The sequence below is a fragment of the Sus scrofa genome, chromosome 13 (assembly GCF_054392235.1).
Source record: "Sus scrofa isolate SSC_HxYL_T2T_F1_AM1 chromosome 13, Sscrofa_HxYL_maternal_Yorkshire_Landrace_v2.0, whole genome shotgun sequence".
Classification (NCBI taxonomy): Eukaryota; Metazoa; Chordata; class Mammalia; order Artiodactyla; family Suidae; genus Sus; species Sus scrofa.
The window spans coordinates 145,273,242-145,285,868 of NC_139395.1; the positions used below are offsets into that span (position 1 = coordinate 145,273,242).

Genomic DNA, 12,627 nt, shown 5'->3' on the forward strand with positions numbered 1-12,627 from the left:
CTTATTGAACAACCCTTATGTATCGGGGGCTATGCTAAAAGGTCAGGGGAGAAATGTCAACAAGACAGATATGGTTCTTTTTTTGTTTTAGGGCTGCACCTGCAGCACACAGATGCTTCCAGGCGAGGGGTCGAATTGGAGCTATAGCTTCCAGCCTACGTCACAGCCACAGCAACACAGGATCTAAGCTGCGTCTGCGACCTACATGACAGCTCATGGCAACGCTGGATGCCCAACCCACTGAGTGAGGCCAGGGATCGAAACCGCATCCTCACGGATACTAGTCGGATTCATTACCACTGAGCTACAGAGGGAACTCCTAGATACGGTTCTTACCATCAAGGATTCACGATCTACTAGAAGAAATACATTAAATCAAATAATCACACATATAAATATATCATGACAATTGAAAAGAAAAAAAACAAAGTGTTTTGGGACCATATATAACTAAGCAATAGAAATTTTCCCTGGAGAAGTGACATCAAATCAAAATAGGATGTTGATATATGAGTCTTAAACTAATAAGAGACATTTGGACTTGAGACACATTTAAAAATTTGGAAGTCATTAGTATATATGGTATAAGGATAATGAAGAACTGAGGTGGGAGAAATATTTACTTCTCATTTACACTGTTTTCTTCTGTTTGAACTTTTCTTTTTTTTTTTTTTTGTCTTTTGTCTTTTTTGTTGTTGTTTTGTTGTTGTTGCTATTTCTTGGGCCGCTCCCTCGGCATATGGTGGTTCCCAGGCTAGGGGTTGAATCGGAGCTGCAGCCACCGGCCTACGCCAGAGCCACAGCAACGCAGGATCCGAGCCACGTCTGCAACCTACACCACAGCTCACGGCAACGCCGGATCCTTAACCCACTGAGCAAGGGCAGGGACCGAACCCGCAACCTCATGGTTCCTAGTCGGATTCGTTAACCACTGTGCCACGATGGGAACTCCCTGAACTTTTCTTTCTTATGACCATATATTACTTCTTCTACTAAGGGAAGAAAACTAACTAGTTAAAAAAGAGGTATTGTTTTTTTAATTTTAAAACTATCTATGAGCCTTAGCATTATAATGTTGGCCTTAACAAGAGTTGTTTGAATGGAGACATGAGAGAGGAAACCAGCTCAGTACAGGTGAGAAAGGAGAAAAGAATGAGTAACGAAGAGAGGGTGCAGAGTTCCCTAGTGGCTCAGCAGGTTAAGGCTCAGGTGTGGTCACTGCTGTGGCTCCGGTTACTGCTGTGGCTCAAGTTTGATCCTTGGCCAGGGAATTTCCACATGCCACAGGTGCGGCTAAAAGAGAGAGAGGGAGAGCATAAACAGGTGGAGAAGTTTTGCTATAAAAGGGAGAAAAATAGCGTAGTAGCTGAAGTTAGAAGCATGACCAAAAGAAGGAATTCTTTCCATGTTTACGTTTTTTCTTTTTCTTCTTTTAATATTATGGCCACACCCAAGGTATATTGAAGTTCCCAGGCTAGCCAGTGATTGAATCCAAGCCTCACCCACGGCCTTTAGCCCACCACCCCAGCCGAGGATCAAACCTGCACCTCCATAGCGACTGAGCTGCTACAAGTCAGAATCTTGACCCACTAGGCCACAGCACCGGCTCCCAGTTTTTTCTTTTTTTAAGTTGGAAGAAGCTTGAGCATGTTTAAATACTGTTGGGAAAGCAGTTGAGGAGAAGGAGGCAGAAGGAGTTATTCACTGACCCCATGAGCATGCCAAGAAGGTAGGAAAGGATGCTCTCTGAAGCACAAGCAAAGGGCACTTCCTCCTCTGTTATGAGAGATCAGGGCAGGAAGGGGATGGTGACAAAAGTCACCTGCAGTTGGACAGTGGGGAGTTGAGCAAATTCCTGTCCTACGGTCTCTATCTTTGCAAAAAAAGCAATGAGATTATCAGCTGAAGTAGAGAAAAATGTGGAATGTGGGTTGTTAGGTATCTAAGAAACTTGAAAGAAGATTTGGTTTAAAACCTTAATTTCAAAGAATGGGAGAGCATGTTGGCCAGAGAGACACAGAAAACTTGCCCCGAAAAGGCTGGTATTCATGGATTTATAGTGCCATCAACTAACACATACTGCGTGATTTTTTTTTTTTTTTTATCCCAATGGCACCTGGAATCCCCGGTATAGGCACAGGGAAAGGCAAAAGTTGGACTGGGGTTTTGACAAATGTGTACCAACCAAACATAAATGGCAAAAATATTACGCACTCCTTTGTTAAATATTAAAGATTCCTCCACCTCTACCCCTCTTCCACCATCTTCAAGATCCATCAGTGCTCTCTACATAGATGCTTTCATTTATACTAGATCGGCCTATTCAGGCATAGTAAGCTAAAGAGCGGGAAAAAATAACTTGAAAGTTAGGGATTGAAGAAGGGCAAAGAACTAACACTTGAGCACTAGCTATTGTGCTAGATATTTATAAACTTGTTCTCCTTTGTTATGGAGAGGGCAATGATTATTTCCCAATTATACTTTTTTCTAACAAAATTTTAGCACAGTCACAATTCTTCCTTTCTGAGACCATAGGTTTGGCAGAAAAACTCACCTCTCTGAGATCATACACTGTCAAAGCTATGGAAATGATGGACATGATTATGATGGCAAAAGCGTACTCCTTATAATCTTCACTAAACCACAGACAGACACTGAAGAGTTGAAATATATAAAATGGATTTAAAACCTGTTGGCAGACATAAAAACAGGAAGACAAGCAAGATATTTAGGCTTTACACTTAGCTCTTCATTGGCTTGGTATCATAATCATCTCCATGACATAAAACATCTCACACAATATTCTTATTCTTGGAGTTCCCGTCGTGGCTCAGTGGTTAACGAATCTGACCAGGAACCATGAGGTTGCAAGTTTGATCCCTGGCCTTGCTCAGTGGGTTAAGGATCTGGTGTTGCTGTGAGCTGTGGTGTGGGCTGCAGACACGGCTTGGATCCTGCGTTGCTGTGGCTCTGGTGTAGGCTAGTGGCTACAGCTCTGATTCAACCCCTAGCCTGGGAACCTCCATATGCCGCAGGAGTGGCCCAAGAAATGGCAAAAAGACAAAAAAAAAAAAAAAAAAAAAAAAATTCTTATTCTTACTACATTTATGCAGCAATTGGCATGCACCATACTCTGTGCTAACCAACTTTACCTGCATTTCCTCATTTAATTCCCATAATTATCTTTTTAACTAGAAGTTATTATTACTTATTGCCATGGTAAAGATGAAGGAAGTAAGCCTTAGATCTTGAGAAACTTGCCCAAGGGCACAGCCATAGCTATCACAGACAAGGGCTTGAACCCAGGCAATCTGGCCCCAGAGCACTTACTTTTCATCACCACAGTGCCTTATAATTTTACAGTTTTATCTAATGTATCCTCATGTTGACCATCACAACAGGTATGTGAGGAACAGATATTATCATGTCCAATTGGCATTCACCGGCCTTCAGAAGCATGAAGCAGTAGGTCGGGTCTACAAAGTTAAAATTCTTTCTGGTTTATCATTCTTCTCTGTGACACAACATTGCCATAGCTTCAGCCATTAAAGTATTTTAGATGAATGTAGATTCGAAGGCTAAATTTTCTCATAGAGAACCAGGCTAAAAGTTGTAATCTGGAATTGAGCATTTAGAACACTATGGGAGAAAGTAGAGATTAACTCCAACAGTTGTAGTCCTGCTTTGGTTAAAAACATTTTGTGCCTTTCCTCAAATTCCCTCTGGTTGATTTCCATCTTTCTCAACTGGGAACAGCAGTCCTCACCTCTGGTTAGAGAACAGACGCACAGAAATTTTATCAGTTTCATCTGCTCTCTTTCATGCTTTAAAGCTTGCTAGAAACATTGAGAAAGTAGCTTGAGTTTTGAGTTTAGTAAGCCTTTTTTAAGGCAGAAAAGAAGAAGGAAGTGCAAGAGAGGACGCAGAGTACAGCAGTATGGTTATAGTGTCAGAAATAGTCACTGTAAAATGAAAAGTAAGCCCAGTGATAGAGTCAAAGAGGAAAAAATTCAACTTAGTAAATGATGGTCAGATCTTTCTTTCTGTCCCACACACACATTGAGAAAGATAGAACTAACAAGGCTGAAGAGATGTTGAGGAAATTTTGGATGTTGAGGACATTGTGTATGTTGCCCATAAGAAAGGGATTGAGTTAAGTTTTGATTATTACTTTAATTTCACAGAGAGGAGATAGGATCAAAAGCATAGGATTCAAAAGAAAGAGAAGAAACCTTGTGTTCATCCAGTTATTAAAGAATAAGTAGATAGACAAGGGTCCCATCTTATGCTGTAACAGACTATGTGTGTCCAAAAATGGATTCCAAGAAAGAGTAGAGATATGCTTATGCCTCACATTCTTTGAAAATATCCCAAAGTACAGTTATTATTAACAAGCAGCATTCTCGATTATTTGACCAGAACCAAACTTTGTTATTTTCTAGCCAGCACCAAGAGAAAATACTGATTACCTCCTTGATGAGCAGTTTCCAGACAGGTGTGATTTCAACATCGATAGTATTTGGCCCACATATTAACCTCCTATAGGGAAAGATCATAGATCACTTACTAGTAATAAAAATGAAACTCATTTCTCACCCATTCAAAAAACATCTACTCCATGTTGCCCTTCATGCCTGTTGTAGCAACACAAGCCTCACTTATTACAGAACATCCCCATCTTTCTCAAACCAACTGGGGAAGGGGAGGGTCTCCAGGGGCAAAACCAATAAACTTGCTCATTTTGCATTTATTGAACTAGACTCTTCCTGAGGTCTAAATATTTCCCTGATGGTAATTTGGATATGTCGTTTTAGTCATTGTTCTATTCAAATAGTTTCAGGATTGACATTCTCTCAACTCTGGCTTCATGGATGTGGGATGGAGGACTCATTACAAGAAAATGGTGTTACTGATGAGGAATACGGTACCTACTTACCTACTCCTATTTAATTTTAGGAAGTGGCGGGATTCATTTTAATGTGAATAAAAAGGTGTTGAGTTCTCAAAAATAGCTCCATAACAGAGTTACACAGCCTTTTGATTGAAAACTCGGAGATATGTTTCTTTGATTATGCAAAACAATGAGCCTCTGTGAATTATTTTGCTGTTCAGAATACTAAATCCTTTCTCTGTGCCTTCCACATGAATGCTTACACCAAAGAGCTTAACAGAATGTACTATAGCAATACTTCTCATAGTTTAAAGTTCATAGATACCCTTGTGATCTTGCTAATAGGAAGGTTCTGATTCAATAAGGGTGAAGTGTGGTCTGGGATTGTACATGTCTAACAAGCAACCACATGATGCTGATGCTGCAGACCCTGGGTCTCTTCAAAGTACCACCTAACTCCACTCCAAAATGGGGTAGAGGGAAAAGCAAGAGTCATAGAAACTTAGTCATAGTAACTTAACCCATTTGCGGAGTTCTCCTCCTCTTTTTTAATAATTAGGAAACTAAAGCCCAGAAAGGAGAACCTACTTGCTCAAAGTCACACAGTGAATTAGTAACAGACTCTTGAGGGTCTACCCAGCGCCCTTCCCCAACCTCCCTCCTCTGCCCAGTATCTAATTCAGAATTGTGGAGCTCTAAGTCTTGCATGTTATTCTGTTGCTGCTCTACATATTATTATCTACCTATGTTATCATACTATAATATATATTGCAATCAAAACTGATTCAACCTTGTTATTATAATAACCTTCATAAGCATTAGGCAGAGGAAAAAGAGAACTAAACCTACAGTCAGAGAAGTATTTCTTCTTCTATGCCTTCCATCTGTGTGACCTTGTTCAGGCTATTAAACCTCTCTGAGTCTCAGATTTCTCATCTGTTATATTGAAATGAGGAGAATATCTGTTCTAACTCCCTCACAAGGTTGTTCCAATAAGGTGAGATGATGTATGAAAAAGCATTTAATTTAATAATACTAAATAGAGCATTACAATATATTCTGATATTGATCAGTTCAGATAACTGTTTCTTGGGCTCTCTACTTGACTAACTGGTAACAGTTGTTTTGAGCTGCTATAGATAGCAATACAAGTGGTACCTAATCTCTTGTTCTTCTGTTGTTAGGCCAGATCCGAATTTTAGATGTATCTTGGCAGAACTGAGCCAGTCTTCCAAAGAGCTAAAATAATAATAATGAGAGAGACATATTTAGCAACAATATTTATTTTGGCTGTGCCTTCAGCATGAGGAAGTTCCCAGGCCTGGGATTGAACCCATACCATAGCAGCAACCTGAGCCACTACAGTGACAGTGCTGGATCCTTAACCCATTGTGCCACCAGAGAACTCCTAGCAACAATATTTATAAGATAATATTTTTCTTTTTGGATGCAATTGCTCAAACAACTTACCCGATTTTCTGGAATTGTCCTTCTAAGTTGTTCCAAACGTATCTTATTTTCTGCACTTTTATGCATCTCACCTGCAAAAGAAAAGTACTAGGAAGGAGGATCAGTGGATATATAGCAGTTCAGTGACTAAAGAAGCACTTGTGGAAGAAGCAAAGATAGAGCCCTTATATACTTATTTAAGATTTTATCCTTTCCTAGCTTATCCTATCTTTGCCTACTATACAAATGGCATCCTTTATTGGAAGTCATCATTCAATCAATGTGTATCATGGGCCTGCTGTATGGATAAGTATATAAGCAAAACTCAGCCTCCGTGTTCCACTACATGATAACCTAACAAGGGGAGAAAATATATTACAAAAGGAAAACTATACCATACAGTCAAATTGTGTATATGTCAAAGAAATAAAAACATAATAAAATAAAAATTATAGTATGAAATAGTGTAGAAACATAGAGGGCAGATGACAGAAGGCATCTTGAAGAGGAAGAATCTGAGCGGCATCCTTAAAGGATTGGAAGAATTTTGCTCAGATGAGAAGGGAAGGGCGCGGGCGTTTCAAAGGGATCAGGCACAATTTCATTATGGGGAGGGGCAAGTGAGGGAGCCGATCTGCCAACCAAATGGTGAATGAGGCTGGAAAGGTAAACAAAGATCAGATGACACGTCCTTACATGCTAGGATGAGGTATTTAGGACTTTTATCTTGTAAACAATGAACTAGTAGAATAATCTATAGAAAAGACTCTGAAAGAGATTCGACTAGCAGCAGGTTCTAGAGGAGAATGAGGAGATTACTGCAGGAAAATGAACTCCTGGAGGTGAGGGCTGAGGGTGTTGGCAGTGGAAAGACTAATGCTTGTGACAATTATGCCTTCTTGTTTCTGATTTCTTTAATCAACCTTATATGTGAATCTGAATTTCCATTAACTGATGACCTAATTAAGCACACACACGTACACACACACAAATGGTAAGACTACCACATTGTTATTGAGGAAATGATGATGACCTAATTTTGCACATTGGAATCAACTGAGGAATTTTTTTTTTTTTTTTTTTTGATATGGATGCCTAGGTCCCACCTCTAAAGAGATTCTGATTCATTTTTCTGGGTTCCAGCCTGGGCATAAATATTTTTAAACTTCCTCAGGTAATTCTAATATGCAGCCAAAGCTAAGAGACAGTGTTCAAGACTTCCTTTTATAGCACCTCTGATCACTGTGTCCTTGGGAAATTCATCAAAATGTCTCTGAACCTCAATTTCCCTATGAATAAATTGAGGCAATTATCCAGATTATTTCTAAATTCCACTGCAACTCTTCTGAATATGTTCTATACCTATGAGAATTATAGTCAGTATAACCACTAGATAAAATCTAAAACTGGAAAGAGCATATAGTTGGTACGTTCCAAGTGCTCAATACATCTTTTTTCAAATCTTGATAGAGTTCTTTTTGTATCGGAACAGAGTTGATTTACACTGTTGTGTAAAGCAAAGTGATTCAGTTTCATATATATATACACGTATTTCAGATTTTTTTTCCCTTATAGGTTATTACAGAAAATTGAGTGTAGTTCCCTGTGCTATACAGTAGGTCCTTGTTTGTTATCTATTTATATATAGTAGTGTGTATTACACTTTTGATTAAACAAATAGGTAAGTACTTTCACAATCACATGTCAACTAGAAATAGAATTTAAGTTCCTAAGCTCCAAGACCTGAGTTACTGCCAATGACTATTAGCCTCGTTCAATAAATATATGTGTATAAACTTACTGTGGTAAACATCTCATGATGTATGTAAGTCAAATCATACTGCATACCTTAAACTTTACACAGTGCTGATGTCAAATATATTTCAATAAACTAGAAGAAAAAAACATATGCTTGTGTGTGCACGCATGCACACACATATGCATTCATAGTTACCAAATAAAGGTATTAAATATTTTAGTTTTTATTTTACTGAATGGAATTGTTTCAATGTGTTGGTTGAAAAATAATATTTTTAAAAGATAAAGCCTATCTACCAACTTTCAGTATAAAATTGGAGTGAACAGGCCACTGGGAACAATTCTTCCTCCACAAGAAGCAAGTTAAGGTAAGGAAAAGTGACCAGCCTGGGGTATGTTAGCTGTCATGATTCATCTTAGAGCCTCAAGTTTCTTGCTTCACATCTTCCTTTCCTTTCCAGTATTCTCTGCAATTGTGCAAATAGAGCTGGACTGTAGTCACAGCTACTGTTTACTGAGTACTTGGTGGGTGGGCAGTATTTTTCATCATCCTGTGATATTATCTTCATTTCCACTTTGCCCCTTAAGTTCATTCCGATTTAGTGACTTTCCCAAGATCATATCTATTATGAAGCAGCTCTGGAAATTTAACTCAAGCTCCCCTGGCCCCCAAGTCTATTCTCTCAAGGATCCAATAGTCAAGCTAGTCTCAGAAGATGGTCTGAAAATCCCTCCAGTAGTCAAGTTGTATAAGGTGAGAGTTGCCTACTGTACTAATGCTCTAAGTTCAAAATTCCAAGTTAAAAAAAATTTAAAAGACAAAGGATAGTAGAATGTGGAATCTCTGCTCAGTTAGAAAACCTAGATCAATAGGCTATGAGAAATTTATAAAATATAATAGATCCAAAACAGCAGATGAAGGCAGCAAAAATGAGGAGGAATAAAGAGGTTGTTGGTAAGTTTTATGTCAGGTCAGAAAAGAGAAAAACCCATTATCTCCTGACAATTTCTGAGACTATTCATGGCAGAGCAAGAAGAATGACTCCATTATAGACCTTTTAAATATCTTTGAGATTCCCCAAGTAGGAAGTGTCTCTGCCTGGGGTTTCTCAGATTCCCTCACCCCTTCAGAGGCTCCAGAAGTTGGTAAGAGGACGTAAAGCATAATATTTTACCAGGGGTGGAATTTCTTTACTCATTTCCTGGAACTTCAGACCAGGAGACAGTAATCTGAGGAAATCAGGGATCTGCTATGGGGTGATTTTCATCTTTCTGCTCAGAAACAGGAATCCTTTCAATCTCCAAGTTTTCCGCTCTTCACTTCTTGTTGGAACAAGTTGTAGGAGCATCTTGTTTAACAGGTTAGGCACCGAGTTTCAATCTTGCATATAGTCCTACAAAATGGCCCTGGGAGTCTCCTTTTAGCCTACCTTTGCTGCAGTCTCCAAACGCCCCCTATATGGCCCTGAATGGTTATCATTTTGGTATTGTCTTGTTGTTATTGTTATCATTGTTGCCATGGCTGAGCCTGTGACAGCTCTTCCAATTTTCTAAAAAGTTTCAGTCCTTCCTATGAATATAGCTCATGACTGCTCACAAATCACCTTTTTATTGATCTTCTCACTTCAGGTTCACAACAGTCCTGAGAAACAGGCAGAGAAGACATTACTATTCTTATATATAAAAAGCTCAAAGCTCAGGGAGGCCGTAACCAACCAAATTCCCTATGCCATATGCTGGCAAATGAAGATATCAAGCCTGGGTGTCAGCACTTTCCATTTCAAGACCTCTGCCCCCTCCTCACATTTTGTTTGTCTATTTGACTATTTCTTCATTTGACTGCCCGTTGTTTAATGCATTGTTTAATGCAATCCCTATTGTTTAATGCAATTAAAGATGGTAGAAGTCAATAATACTCGGAGGTCATGTCCGTGGGGATACCTACATCTCTAGGTGAATGGCCATCTAACAGATTAAGCTGCCTGTTGGTTGAAGGTGCTTGACCTCTTTTGCTTTCGTTTATTTGGGTGGTTAGGACAACTGGGTGATAATAATGGACAGTAGAGAAACTGCTCAGCAATTGCCTTTTATTATGATCTTGAGCCCATAAAACCAATTTAAGCAGCTGTCTACACATATATAAATGTGAGAGAAAACAGTCTGTGTTATAAAATGTGTTTTTCATATCAGTGTTAACTGGTCATAATCCAAGTACTAATAATTTAATATGATGAGAAGGGAGTAACCCAAATACATTTGGATGACAGAATTCAAAACAAGATCATTTTACAGACATAGCAAATTTCTCAGGATATTCTTAGGGGGCTGCCTTTACTATAAGACAAACGCTATTGCACCAATGATCATACAGGGCATGATGCTACCAAGAGCTAATATACAGTAAGCATCTACTATGTACCCGCCACCGTATCGATCTTTGTATTTCTTAATTAATTAAATTTCATCAATTAATATTGGAGGGAGGCACTATCGTCATTTTGTACATGAGAAAACTGAGGCTCAGCAGAGTTTGGTCCTTGATCCAAGATTGCACAGTTTAGAACAATGAGGCTGAAATCTGAACCAAGCTCTGTGTAGCTCCAAGATCTGACCTACTGCATAGCACAGAGAACTCCATTCAATATCCTGCACTAACCTATATGGGAAAAGAATCTGAAAAAAAAATGGATATGTGTATATGTACATGCATAACTGAGCCACTTTACTGTACACCTGAAGGTAGCACAATATTGTAAAGCAACTATATTCCAACGCAAAAATAAATTTAAATAAATAAATTTAAAAAATCCATGTTCTTAGCAATGTTCTACACTGTCAAAGACCGGCACAGAGGAGGACCTGAATTTAATCTTTTTTTTAAATTGAAATACAGCTGCTGTACAATCTTAAGTTACAGGTGTAAAATACAGTGATTCACAGTTTTTAAAGGTTATACTCCATTTATAGTTATTCTAAAATATTTGCTGTCTATGAGTTTAAACTTACATTCGGCGGGAAAAAAAGATGAACTTTCTCTAGCATCTGCAATAGACACATAGGTACTTACCTTCAAGTCTGGCTTTCTTATGGCTCTGTTTATGATATACTCCTCATCTGTGATGAGAGGGTGGTCAGGAGTGAGGCGAAATGTGCTGTTTAATGCCGACAGGCAGATCCACGCTACCTTTTTCCGAGAGTAAGTTTGGAATTCATCCTGAGGAAATAAACACGGAAGCCCCCCGTGAAGTTAAGAGAAGTCATCAGGCTAAAATTCAACCTGAAAAACATTGTTTTAATGTCATTCTGTACCTTAACGGTGTTAATAAACACCCTTGACAGGATGATTTGCCTCTGAAAGGTGGGAGATCTAGAGCCTTGAGTGAAAAAGTTATCATCACTTACAGAGGAATCAGGGTGTGAATATGAAGCACGGGCACACACAGCAACGCTCAGGACTCATGAGGCAGGTTCCAGTTTTCCCAATTACCCTCCAACCACGGGGCTATGGTCAGATGCAAATTGCACAGTAAACAAACAAAAAACCCAAGCAAGCATTCCAAAGTGTTTCTGCAGGTCTCGAGGGTGAGGAAACCAGGCCAACTGAACCATCCCCCTGTTTTGAGGCTTAGCTATAATTCCACCTCTTCCAAAACAACCCCGTTAACATTCTCCTGGGGGAGGAGGAGGGTGTCGAGAACAACAGGACTGTCACTGTACTAACGGCAAAAGATTCTCATGGTCCCCCTGTCGTGCTCCCAGTTACCTTCTGCCTTGCCTTCTCTTAGTTCTTCCAGACTACCTTGAAGGTAGGGACCCTGTTTTGCCATCCTTTATATCCCATCCACATGATGATTTGCAGCCTGCTCAGTGAGAGTCTGATGAATGGATGGAGAAAAGACCGAACGAACGCCTGGACTGAACCTGCCCAAGGGTAATTGTCAGGATGTTAGCACCGGAGGCACTGAGGGCCCTTTGTGCAGGAGCCTAATTGAAGCTGCTTCCCTTTGCAGTTCACTGATGACTCCATCACAGAATAAAACTAGAGGGAGCAGCGCTAGATTGAGTAACAAGTACCACAATGGTCCCTTAGAGATTGACTTGATAATAACAGTGGTTATTTTCTGAACGGGTAAATGCTACACATAAATTCCACTTGGATGTCTGGTAAACCTTGGGAGCCAGGAAGAGCGGCCGGGGAATTCAAGCTTGGGAAAGACTCTGATGCCTGAGGAATGTAGGTCAGAGCCGGGGATTGTCTCCACCACACCCACTTTTACCAGGGAGCATGTCTGAGCTGACTCTGCAAAAAGCAGACAGAAAGCATAGTAGTTGTAGCTAAGTCTCTTACATTGAATCTCCTCAGGAGGAGCCCAGCACCATGCCTTTGCTCCTGCTGCTTCCTTAGCCTGGAATGTTGCAGGCTTCTCTCCTTTCTTTAAGTCTTTACAGGACTAGATCCTCACCATCCTTCAGGGTCCAGCTCAAAGTTCATGTCCTGGGAACCTCTCTAATGTCTCTGAGGCATTTTT

The 12,627-nt window shown here is 39.7% G+C and overlaps 1 protein-coding gene across 7 annotated transcripts in view; it reads right to left on the minus strand.

The window, feature by feature from the left end:
- Positions 1-12,627, minus strand: part of ATP13A4 (ATPase 13A4) — a 160,196-nt gene that overhangs the window by 87,640 nt on the left and 59,929 nt on the right. For all 7 annotated transcript variants that reach the window (XR_014824548.1, XR_014824550.1, XR_014824549.1 and 4 more), the window contains 5 exons: positions 11,166-11,312; positions 6,362-6,432; positions 6,050-6,130; positions 4,470-4,539; positions 2,555-2,689 (listed from right to left, as the gene is read on the minus strand). Coding sequence is in view for 4 of the 7 variants with exons in the window: in XM_084990722.1 (XP_084846848.1) it covers positions 2,555-2,689; positions 4,470-4,539; positions 6,050-6,130; positions 6,362-6,432; positions 11,166-11,312 (504 nt within the window). In the remaining 3 variants the exon portion in view is untranslated. The remainder of the gene's footprint in view (positions 1-2,554; positions 2,690-4,469; positions 4,540-6,049; positions 6,131-6,361; positions 6,433-11,165; positions 11,313-12,627) is intronic.